The sequence below is a fragment of the Mastigoproctus giganteus genome, chromosome 12 (genome assembly GCF_048544385.1).
Source record: "Mastigoproctus giganteus isolate SK-2022 chromosome 12, ASM4854438v1, whole genome shotgun sequence".
NCBI lineage: Eukaryota > Metazoa > Arthropoda > Arachnida > Uropygi > Thelyphonidae > Mastigoproctus > Mastigoproctus giganteus.
In genome coordinates, this window is record NC_143586.1 from 176,501,048 (window position 1) to 176,524,570 (window position 23,523).

General features: G+C 37.7%; 1 protein-coding gene across 2 annotated transcripts in view; it reads left to right on the plus strand.

The window, feature by feature from the left end:
- The window catches only part of LOC150077616 (membralin), a 280,598-nt gene that overhangs the window by 37,771 nt on the left and 219,304 nt on the right, over nucleotides 1-23,523 (plus strand). For both annotated transcript variants that reach the window (XM_090385657.1, XM_090385658.1), the window contains exon 3: nucleotides 16,683-17,190. In XM_090385657.1, coding sequence (XP_090241783.1) covers nucleotides 16,683-17,190 — 508 coding nt within the window. The remainder of the gene's footprint in view (nucleotides 1-16,682; nucleotides 17,191-23,523) is intronic.

Here is a 23,523-nt window from a genome sequence, read left to right on the forward strand (position 1 = left end):
CTTTCTTGTGTTTATCTTCAACAATTTGTTCTCCACTTTACTCTCAGTTACTACAAGATTATCTAGCGTACTGCCAGAGTTGTAGCCAGGTGGGCAGGAGCAGTAATGCATAGCATGCGCTTCTTGATTAGACCAGGGTTCGAGCCCATACCCACCTAATACGGAGGATGCGGTACATCAGGGAATGACCACCGCATATTCCAGCCCGGATAAAGGGTGAGGGTTGGCGTCAGGAAGGGCATACGGCCGTAAAAATTGCATGCCAAAACAATAAAAACGCTGACCCCATATAATAATGGGAAAAAGACGAGGACAAAAAAAAAAAAAAAAAAAAAAGAAAACTGCCAGAGTTGAATACACCTCTGGCATTCCCCTCCCTGAATAACTCCTCGTGTGTGAATGTCGATGCAAAATATTAATTTTGTTTGTTAGCTACCTGAGCAGGATCATCAACAGTTGACCCGTCGATATCAAGTGAACCAATCTGACTCATTCCCTTCCTTCTAGAGTTTCCATAAGTAAAGAACTCTTTGCTGTTTTCCTTTGCCAAAGATTTCTCGTAATCTGCCTTCGCCTGCCTAACCTCCTTTGTAACTTGGTTACAGACTAGCTCATATCTATCATAGGCTTCTGTCACATGTTAATTTATATCTATTCCATGCATTTTTCTTCTCTGTCACATGTTGAATTAGTTTATCTGACATCCATTTAGGCCTAAATCTTGAACAATATTTATTTGTTGGTATGAAAAGCCTAGTAGCTTACAAGATTAATTCTTTGAATGCTTCCCATTTTGAATTTGCTGTTGGTAACATCATCAGTTGGTTCCACCGTATAGATTTCAAATACTGTCTCAAACCACCGTAATCACCTTCACGAAAGCAAAAACCCTTCCCTTTACCCTTGATGGTAGTTACCTCTTTGAGTAAATCTCACTTCAGCACACTGTAATCACTGCCACCTAGTGGTTCCTTTATCTGCAGATTCTTGATGCATGAAGAATCATTACTGATAATCAGATCAAGAGTATTGCTCCCTCTAGTTGCCTTCCAGACATGCTGCTGTAGAAAACAATCATCCAATAAAACCACAAAAGCCTTGCTAGTGTGTGAGTGACCAACCCCCACAAATTCCAGTCAATATCCGGGAAATTAAAATCCCCAATTATAAGACACTCTAATTTACTGGCCCACTCTATTTCTCTGCACAATTGCTCCTTGTATTCATCAGATTAGTTAGGCCTATAACACACACCTACTCTCATTTTTCTTTTCCAGTGCTTATGTCACACCAAACAGACTGAACATTGCATTGTCCACCAACATCAATTAGATGCACTTCCTTACCTTTTATGTGTTTCTTAACTAACAGCATAACCCCTCCTCCCTTCCTGGTCTGTCTATCCTTTCTGTACACATTGTACTCCCCAAATTTCAGTTCTTCACTGCTTATGTCTGTGTGACACCATGTCTCTGATATCCCAACAGTATCTGCCTTTGATGTCTTGACTAGTACTTCAAGCTCATCGAATTTATTAACTATACTCCTAGCATTGGTGTACATGCACCTTTTTCTACTCTGTTACCCTAACACAGCCCATGTATTTACTTGTTCCACTATGACTCCCAGCAGTCCTGGAATTTCCCATTGCCTTGCTTTCCAGGCTGCTGCTCAATTGCATTTCAATAGAAGTAGTGTAAGAATCACTTTTACCTCTGCCAGCGGCTACTGCTAATCTATTAGTCCATGTATCCCCCCCCCCCCCAAGCTAGCAGTTTTCTGACCCACCTAACTCTGCCTCGATAGTATCAGCAAATATTCTTGCACCGTTTATATTTAAGTGTTTCCCATCCCTGTAGAAGCAGTCTCTCTTGTTAGCAAACACAGCCCAGGCTGAGAAAATTTCTACCCCTTGAGCCTGCATTGATCATCAATGCTTTCATCATATACTCCCTCCTATCATGTCTGGGCAGAATTACAGACTTTTTCAAATTCAACCCCAACTCTCGGCTTTTTTTCAGCATTGTCTTGTACTTGTTAAGTAATTCTGCCGGTCTCCTACTCTTAATATCATTAGTGCCAACGTGTACAACAATATCACCCTTTGTGCCCTTAAAGGATGATATCTGCTCTAAACTGTCATCAACCTTTCCCCTCGCAGACATACCCTGGTCCTGTTCCATGTATCCTTTTTGCACAATATGTTCCCTTTTTCCCTGACGATAGAGTCACCTGCTACAACAATGCGCTGGTTCCTTTGGGACCAGCACATTCTGCCTTGGGGTTGCCTATGTGTTGCGTGATGTTCAAGTGCAGGCTCTGGCATTGATGTGGGCAGCTGAGAGCTTGATGGGCCTCTCAATTTAAATCCTTTGAGGGCATCCACCCTGTCCTTCAAGCTCTCATATACGCCCATAACAATGCCGAGTTGGCACCTGATTTCCTTGCGCTCCTTACATCGCGCGCACACACAAAGACATTCCCCTTGGCAATATCATGTCCCATTCCTGATTGCTCCAGAAACATCAAACAAACAGTACATTTCAATAGACTGTGATTCAGAGGACAACCGCCCCCCCCTCAGTTTTCCCCTGAGCCACAGCACTTCCTCTAGTTTGAGCCTTTTGCTCTGCTGCTCTGGTCTGAGTCATGATTTCTATTCAAGTTCAATAAAATTCCAATACAAAATATAACTCTAAACCTATATCCCAATATATATGTATTTCAGTATCAAATATTATCTCTGAGTTATGTTATATGACTTTCTTATCCCCTCTCAAGTTATATGTATTAATTTATGATGTTACGTTTGTAATAACTAGGTCACTGTATTTATTTAGTTAAAAAAGTACAATTCAATTGACAATGAAATTTAATAAGATTAATAAATTTTACTGATTAATTGATACTACTATACTCGCTATCTAGTTTTCCGTTAAACCTTACGCTAGCACATGTTGTATTGTGTAACAATGTCAGCAAGTTACGAAAGGCTAATCTATGGACACAAGCTATTATTTACTTTCCAAATCGTGCTATCTAAATTCAAAATAAACCACGGAGCTTGACTAGGTCTATAAGCTACTTATAGAAAATAATTTAATCTAACAATTAAGTGAATAAAGCGGCTAAGTATAATTAAAAACTTTCGTTTGCTGGAGCTGCAAAACCTGTTCGACATGTGGATTTGATATCTTTACTGATACTAAGTAATAACCTACAAAATCTCTATCTAAATTCAATTTAAACTAAAGTATTGTTACTAGGAATATAAAGCAACTCTAAAAAATAAATTAATATGCCAATTTAAGTTAATAAAAAAGCAAAAACTTCTATTTTCTGGAGCTGTAAAAACTTCGCATGTTCACATGTACTCTCACACCCACTCTTGGTTGAAACAAAAAGCCTATTAGTTTCCAAGATTAATTCCTTGAATGCTTACCATTTAGAATTTGCTGTTGATAACAACATCAATTGGTCCTATTGTATAGAATTTAAAAACTGTCTGAGACCACCATATTTACTTTGATAAAAGAAAAAACCCTTCCCTTTACCCCTGATGCTATTTACATCTTTAAGTAAATCCCACATCAGTATATTGTGACCACTGCCACCTAGTGGTTCCTTTATTTGTAGATTATTAACGTATGAATAATCATTACTAATAATGAGATCAAGAATATTACTCTGGTCACTTCTCAAACATGCTGCTGTAGAAAACAGTCATCCAATAAATTCAAAAAAGTCTTTCTAGTGTGTTCCAGTCGATATCTGAAAAGTTAAAATCCCCCATTATAAGAAATTGTGAATTTCTAGCCCACTCTATTTCTCTGTACGGTTGGTCGTTGTGCTCATCAGAGTCATTAGGCCTATAACACACTCCTACACTCATTTTTGCTTTCCCAGTACTTATGTCACACCAAACTGACTCAACATGGCACTGGCCACCCGTGTCAACTGGATGCACTGCCTTAGATTTTATGTGTTTCCTAACTAATAGTTATAACCCCTCCTCCATTCCATTCCATCCTGTCTCTCTTTTCTCTACACATATTTACTCCCCAAATTCCAGTTCTGTATTCCTTATATCTGTTTGACACCACATCTCTGATATCTCGACCAGCACTTCCAATTTATCAAATTTATTTACTATACTCCTATCATTGGTGTACATGCAAGTATACATGCACCTGTTCTCTCTCTTAGTTACCCGAACACAGCCCATGTATTTACTTGTTCCATGATGACTCCCAGCAGTTCTTGAAACTCCCAGCTCCTTGCTTTCCATACTGCTGCTCATTCCAATAGAAGCAGTGCAAGAATCACTTTCACCTCTGCTTGCAGCCATTGTTAATCTATTAGTGTTTGTATCCCTTCAAGCTAGCAGTTTTCCAACCCACCTAACACTGCCTTAATAGCATCAGCAAATATTCTTGCACCCTTTCTATTTAAGTGTATCCCATCCCTGTAGAAAGAGTCCTGTTAAGTGCAAACCTCACCGAGAAAATTTCTGCCACATGAGCCTTGCACAATCTCTCCGTGGCAAAATTAATTTACAAGCCTCTCATCCTATACTCCCTTCTATCGTGTCTGGGCAGAATTGCAGACAGTTTCAAATTTAACCCTAACTTATGAATTTTTTTTGAACATTGACATATACTTGTTAAAGAAGTCTACAGATCTCCTAATCTTATGTCATTAATGCCAACGTGTACAGTAGTATCACCTTTTAGGTACTTAAAGGATTATGTCTGCTCTGCAATGTCACCAACTTTTGCCCCTCGCAGACATACCTTAGTCCTATTCTACCTATTCCTTTTACGCAATATATTTCTTGTTTCCCTGATAGTAGAGAGTCACCGTCAATAACTAGCTGCTCTGGGACCAGCACATTCTGCCTTGAAGATTGCGAAGATTGCATTAGCATTAGCATTAGCATTAGTAGAGGCATATGATGCAAGAAAGCAAGCTTATTCAGCATCAGCCAACAAAAAAAAAAAAAAAAAAAAAACACACACATCACTCCCATTTCACCCCTCCGTTCGTTCGAAATACCTCTCCAGTTGAGCTTTAAATTTGTTTAGGCTATCAACTTCAACAACAAGTGATGGAAGTCGGTTCCACCAACCAACCACCCGCTGGCCAAAGGCAAATTTCCGCACATCTATCCGACATCCGTCCTTCCTCAATTTGAATTTATGCCCTCTGAGGTGATTATTCTGAGCAAGATGAAGAATCCCATTGGCATTGAGCATGCTCAAACCATTCAAAGCCTTATACACCTCTATCAGATCACCTCGCCGGTGCCTAGTCTCCAGACTCTGTAATTTGCAAAACTTAAGCCTTTCTTCGTAAGAGCAACCCTTTGTTCCATTCACTAATCTTGTTGCCCTTCTCTGTACCCGTTCCAGCAGCTCTACATCCTTCTTGAAATGAGGCCTCCAGACCTGTATACAGTACTCAAGATGTGGCCTAACCATTGCCTTATACAAGGGAATAATCACCTCCTTATCCCTGCTAGAAAAATTCCTGTATATCATTGACAAGACACCATGAGCTACTCTTGCAGCTCGTCTGCACTGCTCAGAGAACTTCATATCTGCCTGCACAATTACCCCCAGGTCCTTTTCATTCTCCACCACTGTCAGTGTAGTACCGCAGAGTTGATACGTTGCTCTGGGGTTACTGTTTCCCATATGTAGTACTTTACATTTGTCAATGTTAAACTTCATTTGCCACCTCTCAGCCCATCTGTTCAACCTTTCCAGATCCTGTTGCAGCAGCATAGCGTCAGTAGTGTCCTTAACAACCCTGCCAACCTTTGTATCATCTGCAAACTTGGACATTAAACTTGATATCCCATCATCAATATCATTCATAAACACCGAAAACAACAACGGACCCAACACTGAACCCTGAGGAACTCCACTAATAACATTAGTCCACGTTGAGCAGTGTCCATTGATTACCACTCTCTGTCTTCTGCCACTCAACCATCCCCTTATCCATAGCAGCAATTTGCCTCCAATGCCACACTGCTCCAATTTGTGCAGCAGTCTTCCATGTGCAACAGTATCAAAAGCCTTTCTAAGATCCAAATATATAATATCAAAGTTATTCCCTGCATCCAGTTGTTTTGTGACTACATCATAGTATCCAATCAAATTGGTCAGGCAAGACCTGCCCTTAACAAAACCATGCTGCGTCTGAGCTATAACTGAATTCTTGTCTAGATGATCCTGCAGTGCTTCTTTAACCAGTGCCTCCATACCTGGAACAGAAGTTAAACTAACAGGTCTATAATTACTTGTGTCAGCCTTTGATCCTCCTTTGTGAATTGGGGTTACATTTGCACATCTCCAGTCTATGGGTACCTCCCCTGAGTCCAAAGAAGCTCTCATAATTATGGCTAGGGGTTTGCTTACTTCCTTTGCTGCCTCCTTTAATATAACTGGATAGATCCCATCCACCCCAGGTGCCTTTTTTATGTTTATCCTCAACAATCTCTCCTCCACTTTCTTCTCAGTTATTACAAAATCATCCAGCTCACTGCCAATGTTTACTTTACCTACATCATTCTCCTTCCTGAATAACTCCTCATGCATGAATGTAGATGCAAAATACTCGTTTAGATTGTTAGCCACCTGAGCAGGATCCTCAACTGTTGAACCATCAATATCCAGTGGACCAATCTGATTCATCCCTTTCCTTCTTGAGTTTAAATATGTAAAGAACTCTTTTCTGTTTTTCTTTGCATCCTTTGCCAAGGATTTTTCGTAGTCTGCCTTTGCCTGCCTAATCTCCTTTTTGACTTGGTTACAGACCAACTTATATCTATCATAGGCTTCCATGTCACCCATTAATTTGTATGTATCCCATGCATTTTTCTTCTCTGCCACCTGTCTCATTAGTTCATCTGACAACCATTTAGGCCTAAACCTTGAACAATATTTCTTAGTTGGTATGTAAAGCCTGGTAGCCTCCAAGATTAGTTTCTTGAATGCTTCCCATTTTGAGTTTGCTGTTGGTAACATCATCAGTTGGTCCCACTGTATAGAATTTAAATACTGTCTCAGACCATCATAGTCGCCTTTACGAAAACAAAAACCCTTCCCTTTACCTCTGACGGTAGTTACCTCCTTGAGTAAATCCCACTTCAACACACTGTGATCACTGCCACCTAGTGGTTCATTTATCTGCAGATTCTTAATGCATGAAGAATCACTACTGATAATCAGATCAAGAGTATTGCTCCCTCTTGTTGCCTCACGAACATGCTGATGTAGAAAACAATCATCCAATAAATCCACAAAAGCCTTGCTAGTGTGCGAGTGACCAACCCACAAATTCCAGTCAATATCTGGGAAATTAAAATCCCCCATTATAAGACTCTCTGATTTACTGGCCCACTCTATTTCCCTGTACAATATCTTATTATACTCATCAGAGTCATTAGGCCTAGAGCACACTCCTACTCGCAATTTTGATTCCCCTATGCTTATGTCACACCAAACTGACTCGACACTGCCCTGTCCATCGATGTCGACTGGCTTCACTTCCTTGGACTTTATGTGTTTCTTAACTAATAGCATAACCCCTCCTCCCCTCCTGTCCTGTCTATCCTTTCTATACACATTGTATTCCCCAAATTCCAGTTCCGCATTACTTATACCTGTGTGACACCACGTCTCTGATATCCCAACAATATCTGCCTTTGATGTTTTGAGCAATACCTCAAATTCATCAAATTTATTTACCAAACTCCTAGCATTGGTGTACACGCAGGTATACATGCACCTGTTTCTATTCTTAGCTACCCTAACACAACCCATGTGTTTACTTGTATCGCAATGACTCCCAGCAGTCTCTGAAATATCCTGAATCTTGTTTTTCAGGCTTCTGCTCATTTCAATAGAAGCAGTGCAAGAATCACTTCCACCTCTGCCAGTGGCTACTGTTAATCTATTAGTCCTTGTATCCCCCCCAACTAGCAGTTTTCCGCACCCACCTAACACTGCCTCGACAGCATCAGCAAAAATTCTTGCACCCTTTCTATTTAAGTGTATCCCATCCCTGTAGAAGCAATCTCTCCTGTTAACAAGTACAGTCCAGGCTGAAAAAAATTCTACCCCTTGAGCCTTGCACAATCCCTGCAGGGCCGAATTGATCGACAAGACTCTCATCATATACTCCCTCCTATCGTGTCTGGGCAGAATTGCAGACACTTTCAAATTCAACCCTAATTCACGGCTTTTTTTCAACAGTGACCTGTACTTGCTAAGTAATTCCGCCGGTCTCCTACTCTTAATGTCATTAGTGCCAACGTGTACAACTATATCACCTTTTGTGCCCTTAAAAGATGATATCCGCTCTACAACGTCATCAACCTTTGCCCCTGGCAGACATACCCTGGTCCTATTCCACCTATCCTTTTTACAAAGCATGTTCCCCGTTTCCCTGACAATAGAATCACCAACAACTACTAGTTCCTGTGGGACCAGCGCATTCTGCCTAGGGGGCTGCCTCTGTGTTGCCTGATGACCAAGTGCAAGCTCTGGCATTGATGTGGGCAGCTGAGAGCTTGATGGGCCCCTCAATTTATTTCCTTCGAGGGCATCCACCCTGTCCTTCAAGCTCTCATAAAGGCCCATAACAACGCTGAGTTGTCGCCTGATTTCCTTGCACTCCTTACATCGTGCACACAGAAAGACATCCCCCTTGGCAGCATCATGTCCCGTACCCGACTGCTCCTCAAACATCAAGCAAACAGTGCATTTTAAAAGACTGTGATTCAGAGGGCAACTGCCCCCCTCAGTTCTCCTCTGAACCACAGCACTCCCATTAGCTTGAGCCTTTTGCTTTGCTGCTCTGGTCAGAGTCATGATTCCGATTTAATTCAATAAAATTTCAAAACAAAAATTAAATCCTTAAGTTATATCCCAAAACAGTTATGTTATATATATATATATATATATATATTTTTTTTTTTTTTCGGTATCTAGTGTTTTCTACGAGTTCCCTTTATACAACTTCCGTATCACGTGTACCACTATAGTTATGTATTAATTATTTGTTACGATTAAGTCGTTATAAATATATAGAGTTAAAAATACAATTTAATTGACAATAAAGTTTATCAAGATTAATAGATTTACTGATTAATTGACAATATTATATTATATTGTCAATTTAATTGTATTATATTGGCACTATACTACACTAAGCTTATGCTATCGTGTAAAAATGGCAGGAATTCTCGAACGGTACTTCTGCGGACTGTGTTCTTGTACCCATTCTATGTAAGTGTATTCTATCCCTGTAAAAACAGTCTCTCCTTAAAAAAGCCGAGAAAAATTCTATCCCAGGAGCCTTGCACAATCTCTCCAGATCTGAATAAATGGATAAGTCTCTTATTATGTACTCTCCATGTCGTGATTGGGCAGAATTGTAGACACTTTCAAATTTAATCCTAACTCACAACTTTTTTCCAACATTGTGTGTACTTGTGAAGTAAATTCTCACATCTCCTCTCTTAATATCATTAGTACCAACATATACAACAGTATATGTTGGTACTAATGATTATCAAATTGTAGCAGGATACTTAATGATTTTGTAATAACTGAAAGCAAAGTGGAGGAGAAATTGTTGAAGTTAAACATAAGAAAAGCACCTGGGGTGGATGGGATCTATCCAGTTATATTAAAGGAGGTGGCAAAGCAACTAAGCAAACCCTTAGCCATAATTATGAGAGCATCCTTGGATTCAGGGGAGGTCCCCATGGACTGGAGATGTGCAAATGTATCCCCAATTCACAAAGGGTGATCGAAGGGTGACAAGTAATTACAGACCAGTTAGTTTAACTTCTGTTCTGGGTAAAATAATGGAGTCACTGGTTAAAGATGCATTGCAGGATCATCTAGACAAGACTGCAGCAATAATTCAGATACAGCATGGGTTTGTTAAGGGAAAGTCTTGTCTGACAAATTTGATAGGATATTATGATATGGTTACAAAGGAACTGGATGCAAAAAATAATTTTGATATCATCTATTTGGATTTCAGGAAAGCTTTTGACACTGTTGCACATGGAAGACTATTGTACAAATTGGAGCAGAATGGTATTAAGGGTAAGTTGCTACAATGGATAAAAGGATGGTTAAGGGGAGAAGACAGAGGGTGGTAATCAATGGGTGCTGCTCTTCGTGGACTAATGTTATTAGTGGAGTCCCACAGGGTTCGGTGTTAGGTCCACTGTTGTATTGTATATTTATCAATGATATTGATGAAGGTATATCAGGCTTAATGTCGAAGTTTGCAGATGATACAAAGGATGGCAGGGTTGTTAATGACAGTAATGGCAGTGTGCTACTGCAACAGGATCTAGATAATTTGGGCAGATGGGCTAAGAAGTGGCAACTGAAGTTTAACCTTGACAAATGCAAAGTACTGCATATGGGTAGAAGTAACCCCAGAGAAACGTACCAAATGTGTGGTACTACACTTAAGGTGGTAGAAAATGAAAAAGACCTGGGAGTAATTGTGCAGTCAGATATGAAGTTTTCTGAGCAGTTCAGACAGGCTGCCAGGGCAGGTCATGGGGTTTTGTCAATGATATATAGGCATTTTGCTAGCAGGGAGAAGGAGGTGATTGTCCCTCTGTATAAGGCAATGGTCAGGCCACGCCTTGAGTACTGCGTACAGGTCTGGAGGCCTCATTTTAGGAAGGATGTAGATTTACTTGAGTGTGTACAGAAAAGGGCAACAAGATTGGTGAGGGGAATGAAGGGATCCTCTTACTAAGAGAGGCTTAAGTTCTGCAAATTGCAGTGGCTGGAGACTAGGCACCTGTGCAGTGATCTGATTGAGGTATATAAGGCCTTGAATGGGTTGAGCACTGAATTCTGATGGGATCCTTCCACTTGTTCAGATTACGAACCTAAGGGGGCATAAATTCAAATTAAGATAAGGCAGATGTAGAATAGATGTGTGGAAATTTGCCTTTAGCCAGCAGGTGGTTAATTGCTGGAACAAACTTCCATCTGTCGTTGTGGAAGTTGACAGGTTAAATAAATTTAAGGAGGAACTGGACAGGCATTTGGAGGAATCTTCTCAGCCTTCAACCCCCACACATGGTATTAAGCACTATCGGTTCCAATACCTTTCGTGTTTGGGTTTTCATAAAGAAAAAATGAATGTAACTTTTTTTTTTTTTTTGTAGGGGCTTATCACACTGTTTCAGCCTATGGCACACTTACCGTTTTTTCTTTGTTTCATTGATCAGACTACTTCTTGCTTTCTGAGATTACTGTTTTCTTGGCTTAGTCAAGTGTTGTTTGCACCCTTGGGTCACATAAAGTTTATTTCTGTCTTTATGCACCTTGTGTCACTTTATGTACTTTGATTGTCTAGTGTTGCATGTATATTATATCCATATACTGTAGTGTCCTATATTACTGGCTAATGTAATGTTTATTTGTTAGTTTAATGTTATTAATTAATTCTGTTATTCTATTTTACATAACCGTACTTTGTCTTCAGCCATTTTAGTTCATTAATTGATTTGTTACACACACACACACACACACACACACACTGATTTTAGTAATAAAGAAAAGTAAATGAAAAAAATGAAAGAAAAGATTGTAAAGCAAACATTGGTGGTGGTAAAGCATTACCTATGACATGTTGTGGAAACAGGTAGGATACATAATGTAAGCATATGCCAGTCATATGGCAAGCCAAGTTAGTAGGAACAAAAATAAACTAACTAATAACAAAATAAGATGGGAAGGGGAGAATAAATTAAGAAAAGTGTTGCAGATGGAAATCATTTTTGAAACAATGTAGAAGAATTGCCAATCGTGAAGGTGCAATTCTTGCACCTTCACGATGGTGGGACTGTTAGTAATCCTGGGTATAACCTTCATGCACAAGTACATGGTGGGTGACCACCCAGGTGTGAACCAACGTAAGCAGGGGTCGAGGTGTGGCGCCCACACCACATGGAGGAACACCGCCCCTCTATGCTACCAGGCAGTACTAGGTGGTAGATGACTCTCATCAACTGGCGAAATACCACCACTTTGCTTATTGGAGGCTTGAAGTGGTGGAACCCATGTTTAGTCTCTAGAGCTAAGTTCCGGCCAACCCTTCCCTATCTCTTCCATCATGCAGTATGATTAATGATTTTTGAAGTTATGATGAATGTCGTGGCGAGATCCAATATTCCTTACATTTCGAGGGTACAGCTCTAAAACGGTGTTCGCAGGCCGGCCGCTAGTTAGTACACCGGACTGAACCTATTGGTAACTCTCTAGGAAGCTTCCGGATCAGCTAGTTTATAATCTTGCTACCTCTACTCTGCCAGATAGTGACTGGAGGGAGTCCGAGTAGTGTGTATGCGGGGAGCATTGTCAAGGCCACGTTATGTCAAGGATCTGGGTATATTCTTACCACATGTACGCCATATCCAAAAATTTCATTACTTCATACAGCATGTCCCACCCACTTTTTCTTACTATTGAATACAAAATGAATTGTCAAAATAATAGAGCAAGCTTATCTGCGAAAAGATCTAAACCTCCCAAGGACTTCCTAATTCATTTCACAAATATACGTGGTCTCAATTCTAATCTCAACGATGTCCATTTCCACTTGCAGTCTTCCAAACCCCATGTACTTTTTCTGACTGAATCTCAGTTATCAGTTGATTCAACTACTGCTCATCTCAGATGTCCAAATTATTTGCTGTATGATTCCTTTCGCCTCAAAGGTGGTACTTGTGCATATGTCCGTTCTGATATTCTCTGTCAGAGACTTGGCAATTTGGAATCTCCTCTCTTTGATCTTCTCTGGCTTAAAATCTCTCTACCTCATTGTGTAAAATTCATCTGTTGTCTCTACCTTTCTCCCAACTCCACTAATCACTTGGAGCTCTGACTTCCTCTCTTTGCAACTTGACTTTCTCCAGTCCAACTTTCCTAACAGTGAGGTAATTTTCCTTGGTGATTTTAACGTTCACAACTCCAGCTGGCTTCCGTTTTCTAGTCACACCGACCCAGCAGGTCGAGATGCTGAGGCTTTTGCAATTACTAATGACCTAGCACAGATTGTTCATTTACCTACAAGAATACCGGACAATCCTAATCATACAGCCAATACGCTTGATCTTTTTCTCACAAACAACCCTTCTAAGTACAAGGTTAAAGTGAGAGGTCCTTTAGGCACTTCAGATCACAACTTGGTGATTGTCTCTTCTTCAGTGGAACCTTTATCTCATGCCTATTCCCAACCTCGTATTGTTTGGCATTACAAGAATGCAAAATGGGATGACCTGCGAGACTTCTTTTCTTCTTTTCCTTGGTCTGATTACTGTTTCAAAACTTCTGATGTCAACGTTTGCTCAGATCGTGTCAGTGAAATTATTCTTGCAGGAATGGAATCCTTTATCCCACACTCCACTTTAAAATCTCGTCCTTTATCTAAACCTTGGTTTTCCAATAAATGTGCTAAGGCTGTCCAAGAGAAGAACATTGCATATCGTAATTGGCTTGTTTCTAATTCTTCAGTTTCATTTTCTGCCTACACCAAAGCTCGCAACAATTGTAAAGCAGTTATTAATCAGTCCAAACTAGAATTTGAACAGGCTAAGAGTAGAAAACTTGCTTCTTGCCCTAATGGTAGCCGAGCATTCTGGTCTCTTGCCAAAGCTATTGGCCGCAACTTTTGCCCATCTCAGCTCCCACCTCTGTCCAAACCAGATGGTTCTGTTGTCACTTCAGCCAAGGATAAAGCTGACCTGCCAGCATCCCATTTTTCTTCGAGCTCATGTATTAATGATCTTGGTAAAACACCTCCCACCATTCCTAACATGCTCCATTCAGTGCCTCCTGTGGTGTTCCGTCAAAAGGATATCAGAAGGATTTTGATGAATCTTGATGCTAAGAAAGCTCCAGGTCCTGATGGTATTTCTCCAATTGTTCTCAAAACCTGTGCTCCTGAACTTACTCCTATTCTTTGCCACCCTTTTTTCACTTTCTTATTCCAAAGGTGTTTTTCTTTCTGCTTGGAAATTTACTCATATCCAGCCAGTTCCTAAAAAGGGTGACAAATCCCTCCCATCCAATTATTGTCCCATTGCAATTACTTCTACTCTTTCTAAAGTAATGGAGAAATCAATTAACCGCCAACTCTTAAACTACCTAGAAACCTTCCATCTGATCAACGATCGCCAGTATGGATTCCGTCAGTGTCGATCCACTGGTGATATTCTGGCTTATGTTACCCATTTATGGACTAATTCAATGGAAAGGTTCGGTGAAACACAAGTAATTGCTCTTGACATCTCAAAGGCTTTTGATCGTGTTTGGCATAAAGGTCTTCTAAACAAGCTTCCATCTTATGGTTTGCCAACTGTTTTTAGTAATTGGTTATCCAGTTTTCTCTCTGATCGCTCACTGAGGGTGATGGTAGATGGCTCTCTGTCTTCTAACTTCTCCACTAATGCCGGAGTTCCCCAAGGTTCAGTTCTTTCCCCCACTCTTTTCCTCTTGTATATCAATGACCTTCTTCCATAGTTTTGCCGATGATAGCACATTGCATTCAACTTTCCATTTTGAGAAACCTTGTCCAGCTCAATCAGCTTCAAGTTCTCGAAAATCTGCTGCCAGTTCCTTAAATGCCGATCTTCAGGTAATTCTCCAGTGGGGCAAAGACAACTTAATTGATTTCAACCCTTCTAAAACTCAATTGATTTCAACCCTTCTAAAATCTTGTTTTATATCTCGCAAAAAGGATTGTTCTGCTCCTATGCTTATCTTTAGTGACACTCCGATTTCTAGGCAAAATGATATATCTCTTTTGGGGATTACCCTGACTTCTAATCTCTCTTGGCACAAGCACATTACAAATATTGCTTCCTCTGCATCTAAAAAACTTGGTTTTCTCTTTTGCTCTCGACGTTACTTTTCTCCCAAACAGCTGCTCACTTTGTATAAATCGAAAATCCGCCCTGCCATGGAATATTGTTCCCACATCTGGGGTGGTGCCCCCCAAAACCTCTCTCAGGCTTCTTGATTCCATTCAGAAGAGGGCAGTTAGGTTAATTAATGATTCATCTCTAACAGGGTCTCTCCACTTGCTTTCTCATAGACGCACTATTTCTGCTGCATGCCTCTTCTACAGATACTTCCATGGGCACTGTTCTTCTGAATTCGCTTCTATAATTCCCGCTCTCTCTTTCAAAACAGTCCGAACACATGCCGCCACCAGCCAACATCCATTTACTGTCCAACTTCAAACCCACAGAACCAACTTTTCATCTTCCTCATTTATTCATTCAACTGCCGTTTTCTGGAACAACCTTCCTTCATACGTATTTCCTGAAAATTACAATCTACAGAAGTTCAAGTCCAATATCAACAAATATCTTCTTTCGTCTTCTCAACCTCCAACCCAAGCACGGTACTAAGTACTATAGGTTATAATACCTCTCGTGTTTGGGGTTCTCATAAAAAAAAAAAAAAAAAAAAAAATCAACCGGTTGACTTGGTGCATTATGGCCTTAGCTGCCAATGCGCCATTAAAAACCAAAACTAAACCTAAACCTAAGCCAATCAACCGGTGAAATACCACCACTTTGCTTATTAGAGGCTTGAAGTGGTGAAACCCATGTTTAGTCTCTAGAGCAAAGTTTCCGGCATCCCTCCCCCCATATTTCTCCTTCAACCCATGCACGGTACTAAGTACTATAGGTTTTGATACCTTTCGTGTTTGGGGTTTTCATAAAAAAAAAAAAAAAAAATTAATTAAACATGCCAATTAATATAAATTTATGAAAATACCAGTTAATGTAAATAAATTTAATGGCACTTCCTTGGTGGCATCTCGTTAGAATTGTGTGAAATATCCCTATATATAAATGGAAGCGAAAACCAACTACAAACAACATGACCATTAGTGAAACAAAAATGAAATAACAAAAAAACAGACTGACCTAAAGTTCAATCTCTTTGGAAGACCACAAAAAAAGCATTGGCCATGAAATCATTGTGTTTAAAACATTAAACGAAATCCATGCATCGATTCCCTGACAGACATACTAATCAACTCATTAATATAGTAGATTTGAATAATGTACCTTCATGCTGTGAAAGATTTAAAATTTTAGATTTTAAAGAAAGAATATTAAAATTTAACATTTTAATTATAAAAATTTTAAAACATTAAAATTTAAATAGTAAACTCAGAGCACTTTAGCACAACATATACTGACATAGAAATACAATAGTAATAAAGAAAATAAAAAAAGGAAAATGAAAGGTAGTAATGAAACATCATTGGCTGCAAAGCATATCTACTACATGTTGCAGAAGCATAACTAGAATACATAAAGAATGTGCCAGTCATACACCAAGCCAAATAATTAGCAATAAAAATAAACCAGCACATAACTTGTGACAAATCAAGAAAGGAAGGCATAAATCATGGTAAGAGTTTGCAGAAAGAATGTATTCATAAAACTATTTAGTTATATAATTATATAATAGTTATTTATTAATATTGTTATTTGATAAGTAATAGCTTATTTATTGATATAAGTTAATATTTATTTAATAGTTATTTAGTTATATAATAATTTTATAATTGTGTTCATTAAATTATTCTTTTTTCCATTTCAGGCAGTGATTTCTCTTCTTGTTCTTGGTTATATACATATCGCTTTTATAAGAACTCCAATCAATTGCCTTGATTATGTATATAAAGACTGGCCACGTGATGGAATTCTGCGAGTAGAGATAGTTAGAAACAATAGTGAGGAACCATATACTTTAGAAAAATCTTATCAAAAAGAATTAAAACTGAGACAAATTGAAGGAATTGATTTTTCATTATTTTATACAAATGATTCATTTATTCACACAGAAAATTTGAACATCACTGAAAACATTTCTGGGCTCAGTGCTGAAGAACTAAATATTAATGGCGTTGTTGCACTATCAGCAGCTGATAATGAAACACAGCCAAAGTTTGATGATCTTGATGTCACAAAGAAGATTGCACCAACCACTGAAAATGTACATATTCTTGAATCTGATAATGGGAGCAGAAATCGGAATATAAAAATGGAGCAGAGTTTCCCCTTTACTTCTGATTCTCTTTCAGAGTTCGAGAAAGCTGGAAAATCAGGTAACACTTGTTTTTATTTTGCTTATCCCTCTACTGTACTCACCGAGAAATGTGGTGTGAAAAAATTAATTTGAATTAGTTGTACAGTTGAAGCTCTATATAAAAGCCCCCCAGGGGAATGAAAAAAATGATCGCTATATCAGAAGGACATTATGTTGATTGGTCCTAAAATTAGCAACGAAACGAGTAAGAGCTTGAACGTTTAATGTAATTCTACTAATACAATATAGTATAATCTTATTTATAATATGTACTATATACTGTATGTTTTAATATGTGTATATACCTATCAAGACCTAACAAGAGAATTGTTTCATACTTTAAAATAATCTGTCAACATGCTGTTTCAATGGTAGAGCATGGTTTAAAAGAGAATTATGAAGGTGTGCGATAGCAGTTGTTTCACTTTCGCGGTTAGGCTGTGCTCAAAAAAAAATCGACGTACAATTATAATCCTTTTCTACAATTCTAGTTCTTCATCACTACAAATTTCAGAAGATTCCATTACGTCTGCAGTGAGTTCCTCCTGAAACATTCAATGTTTGCATCCACTTCTGTGTAATCTTTGAAGCTTAAGTTTTCCTGTAAGTTTAGTGATGATGCACATGCTCAAATATTTCTTCCCTATTATCGGACTGTTCTTTGCAATTAATAGAGGAAGAAGCTTGCAAAACTTCACATTGCATCATTCAAGGCGGTAAATCCAGCACATTTGAAGCAGTTGGTGATCACTTTTTCATCAACTTCATCCCATGCTGACATACATCATTGCCTGTAGGATGTCGATTTAACATTGAGTTTGGCTTTCAAGACATAAGCACAATTTTGTTTAATAGCATTCTTTGGTAGTTTTTCTTAAAACACTGGATTACACCTTGATTAAGTGGCTGAAGATCTGACATATTTGGTGGTAGGTACTCAACAGTGATTACACATAGGTCATTTACTTGACAATGAGGGGCGCAGTTATCCACAAACAGCAAAATTTTTCTATTCTTCTTACTCATCCTGTGATCTAAATCTCCCATCCATTCTTTGTAGATTTGTGATGTCATCCATGCCTTTTGGTTTGCTGGATACATAGTTGGTAATGTCTTCAAACCTTTAAAGCAGTGGTTCCCAAACAGTGTGACTTGGCACATTGGTGTGCCCTAACCCTTTTCAAGTATGCCATGAGATTAGGAAAATGCCCGTTGAGTTTGATGGCAATCACTATTTTGGCGTGCTGTTAATGTTCGACTTTTAACTTAAAGTGTGACTTGAGTGACAAAAGATTGAGAACCACTGCTTTAAAGCATTGAGGCTTCTGGGCTTTTCCAATGAATAAAAGAGGAAGCTTTTATGTGCCAGACATGTTTGCTGCTAGGAGAATGGTAATCCATTGTTTGGCCTTTTTTCTGCCACTACATTTCTCACCTTTAAATGCAAGTGTTTTATCCAGTAGAAATTTAGAGTCCAGTTTCATCAGCATTGAAGATCTCATTATGGTCATATATCAGCAAAACATTTTTTAAATGATTTTCCTTCCATCCCTTTGTAGCAACAGTGTCCATGTACTTTTTCGAAAGACAGGCCATGACGAGTCATAAATTTCTGGAACCATCCATCTGAACTTTTAAATTCTTCAACATCCATTCGATGCACAAATGATTCAGCCTTAGCTTTTAAAAGATTATCATCTACAAGAATGTTTTTTACATGCATCACCATTAGTCATTCCAAAAGCACCTTTTCAAGATCCAATACTTCACCTTTCATGCTCGAATCCTAGCCGGTGCAGCAGATTTCTTTAAACTTTCAATCATTTTCTGATCTTTCAAAATAATGAACAGAGTATTTTTAGGAATGGCAAATTTTTTTTTTTTTTTTAGTGATGTTAGTCTTATAATGCACATCATTATCTATACACATCATTGCAAATCATTGCAAAATCCTAATTTTATCTGCAATTGGTAAAGCTGTCCACTTTCTTGGAGCCATACCAATAAACATACACTCTAACTAATGAAATTAACTTATAGCTGATGTTCATTTCATTACTACACTAAAAGAAAAAAGGATAGAGAATCTTAACAAATGATTTCTCACAGTCAGGTTGCAAACTTGTTAATTAGTTTGATATATTTGAAGCGTTTAGTCATTTTTAAACGTGAACATTGTAATAAAAAAGTAAAAGTTCAGATTAAGAGGCAGAACTTTATGGTCATTATAGAGGAATCCTTTTATTTTCATTGTTGTACTGAAAGTAAAATAGCATTAGGTTAATGAGAAATTGGCTGGCACCAACTACATAGGATGTTAAAATGTGTTGGGACGTTAAAAAGAGGGTTGCTATAAAGAGCTTTGACTATAGTTTGTTATGGTAAGAGTGAAGTAATTTATAAGATAATGAAAAAAGTAATAATAAACTGAAAAATTTTATGAGAAAATGACTTGTGATGTGTAATAAAGCCACTTCATGTTAAGTTAATGCAATTTTAATTAATTTTTAATTACATTTTTAATTAGTGGTAATTTAGTCATGTCATTGGATATGACTAATTAGGAGGCTATTCAGAAAAGTAGGAAACAAGCCAGAAATAACTACATTAAAATTATATTACTAAATAAGATGTTTCATAAACTCAAATTCCTGGTTTACATCGTTAGTGAAAAACATACTTAAAAACAAATCAAATAAAAAGAAACATTTATAAACCAAAGAACTGGTTTATAAATAATATAGTTAACAAATAATTACTTATTTCTTATTCATTATTTGAAGTAATGTTGTGAAGGGCTATGGGAATACAGAGTATGTTGAGATCCACATGGTTATCACATGTGGTAACTGTTAATGTTGATTGCTTTGTCTAGTCTTTCAATTTGTTTGTAAGTGTTTCTGATTTATTTTTAAAATGTTTTAGAGTATATTTTTCACTGATGGAAGTACAGAATATATGAAACTCTTGAAAAGTTTAAATGATATAGTAATATATTTTTAATTTTGATTTAATTATTTTCCTTTGTTTCTGCATAGAACTAGCATGTTTCCTTTATTTTTGCATAGTCTCCATTGGACATGCCTAAAAGTGTAACTTGCTGGTGCCTTTCAAAAATCGCTTAAACATAACATTGTATGTATAAATATACATATCTGGTTAGCTATTTTGAAAGGGACACACACGAGCTGGATTTAGGGAATAATTTCGACACTGTTTATTTAGATTTCAGCAAAGCTTTTGACTCAGTCCCACATGAGCGGTTGCTTTATAAGCTGGAACAGGTTGGAATCACTGGGAAAATCCTTAGATGAATAGCAGGATGGCTTCAGGGCAGGAGGCAGAGGGTTGTGATAAATGGCTGTTTCTCAGATTGGGTTGATGTAAGAAGTGGGGTTCCCCAAGGATCAGTATTAGGACCACTGTTGTTTTTAATTTTCATAAATGACATCGATGAAGGGAAAGAGGGCGTGATGTCTAAATTTGCAGATGATGTTAAAATTGGTAGAGTAGTTAATGATCACTGTCAAGCTGAGCTTCTTCAGAGAGACCTAGATAGACTTCAGGAATGGTCAGAAAAATGGCAGCTATGCTTTAATCCAACAAAGTGTAAGGTATTACACCTGGGAAACAGTAATCCCAAAATAACTTATTCACTTGGTGGAATTCAACTAAACCCAGTACTGGAGGAAAGGGACTTGGGTGTTACGATATGGTCAGACATGAAATTCTCTGAGCATTGTAAACAGGTTGCAAGGAAGGCCCATGGTGTCCTATCGATGATCTATCGAACTTTTGAAGTAGAGATAGGGACGTGATAATCCCATTATATAAGGCTTATGTTAGACCACACATAGAATACTGTGTTCAAGTATGGAGACCGCACCTAAAGAAAGACATCGAGCTTCTTGAAAGGGTGCAAAGACGGGTAACTCGCCTGGTGAGATCGGCAAAAGGGCGTCCTTATGAAGAAAGACTTCGAATATGTGGGTTGCAGAGTTTGGAAACTAGACACCTTAGAGGAGATTTGATTGAGGTGTTTAAGGCTCTGAGAGGCATCAGTAAAACGAATTAGGACGAAATTTTCAAGGTTATAAATGATGCTAGAACTAGGGGACATAAATTCAAGTTACGGGGTTAAATGTTTAGATTGGCCTGCAGGAAGTTTTATTTTAGACAGCGAGTTATAAATTACTGGAATAAGTTGCCTACATGGGTGGTAGAGGCTGACAGTTTGGGGAAATTCAAACGTTATCTGGATAGTACCTTCGGGTCAGTGAAGCACATAGGATGATAGGTTTAATTTCCTTTTCTTTTGCTAATTATTATTATTTATTTATTTTATTTATTTTTTTTTATCATTGTTTTATTTGTTTTTTGGCTGGTTCAGCATAAGCCATAGGCTTTCTTGCACCATGCGGTCATTACTAATACTAATATAATGTGCAGTTTTTTAGACTGTATGCATAATCAAAATCTTGTTACAGACATTTATTGTCTTCTCAGCGGATACCGCCACCACCCAGACGGCACCGTTTCAAAGCTTGTTGGCTTCTCTTTGGTGGGTGGGCAGGTACCCTGGTGTTGCAGTAGTGACAACCCAGTTATGAAGTATAACTTCACACTATGAGAGATGCCTGATGGTGTGCAGTGATATAGACTATAAATTATTTAAGGGCAAAGGCGTCATGCTATGAGGTAGAATGACTAACATGTAGGTTAGTGCAAAAGCATCATTTTAACGTAGCCAGCTACCAAAGTATTTAAATCAATTAATTAAATTGGCATCATTTTGGTTATACGTAGCACGAAGCCTTTGCCCTTAAATAATTTATAGTCTATATCACTGCACACCATCAGGTATCTCTCATATTGTGAAGTTGTACTTTATAACTGGGTTGTCACTATTGTAACACCAGGGTACTTGCCCACCAACCAAAGAGAAACCAACAAGCTTTGAAATGGTGCCGTCTGGGTGGTGGTATCTGCTGAGAATAAATAACAGTAGTCTTCTCCACTGGTGAAGTGTTACTTATTCGAAGCAGTACAATACCATGACAACTCATTGTGAAGGCATTCACAATATGAGATATAACCAAAACGATGACAATTTAATTAATTAATTTAACTACTTTGGTAGATGGCTACGTTAAAATGATGCTTTTGCACTAACCTACATGTTAGTCATTCTACCTCTTAGCATGAGGCCTTTGCCCTTAAATAATTTATAGACATTTGTTGTATAAGATAAATTTATTAAATATTAAAAGAAAGTGAATGTTTGCAAAGGCAACTTTCCATAAACATAATAATTGCAAAAAAAGTTAGTATACTGTTCAGAGAGGGTATACTTGTAGGTAGAAGGAATCTGTTCTGTAGAGACGGGATACATTTAAACAAAGTTGCAAGTGTTTTTGCCAGTATTATTGGGGATACCTTAAAGCAGTGGTTCTCAAACTTTCTGAGCCCATGCCTCCTTTGACCTGTAAAATTTTTCTGGTGCCTCCCTTGAAGTAAAGCATCTATAATTTTGCAATTTCTTATTTTTAATATGTTAATACAATAATTATTAATACTACATGAAATAATAAGCATTTGTAGTTCTAAATTTAATTTTAAAAAAATAGTTCTATATTACTAACGTAATTTTAATTACGTTAGTAATTTAGAACTATTTTTTAAAATTAAATTTAGAACTACAAATGCTTATTATTCTATAATAAGAAATATTTTTTTTTATTGTAGAATTATTATTCTACAATAAAAAAAAATATTTCTTATTATAGAATAATAAGCATTTGTAGTTCTAAATTTAATTTAGAATATTGTTTTTAGAACATTGTAGAATTATTATTCTACAATAAAAAAAAACACAATCGCACACTGCTGAAACCATATTTTCAACCATGCAGCCAATGCTATACTATGGAATCTACCTATATATGTCATACATAGTACGCACTAAATTATATATATTACATTACATCATATCAATCATGATTCATCAATCCATTTCAGCAAAATATAATATTTTTTTCCATATAAATGTTTATCTCATGTTTATATCGGAGTTAGAGTGAGATAGGTGGCGGTAAATGCTTTAAAAAATAGGTTATAAAATTTAATGTTATGTTATGAAAGTTTATTTATATGTATGTATTTTTTTATTTATATATGTTATGTTATGAACATAACATATATAAATTCTGTTAAACTTTTCGTGCCTCCTTTTGCACTAGTCCACGTCTCCCATTTTGGAAATCGCTGCCTTAAAGGTTCAGGGAAACTGCCAGTTTGGGGGAACAAGAGTAATATGGATATGCATTTATCTAATAACATTGGTCAAATTAAC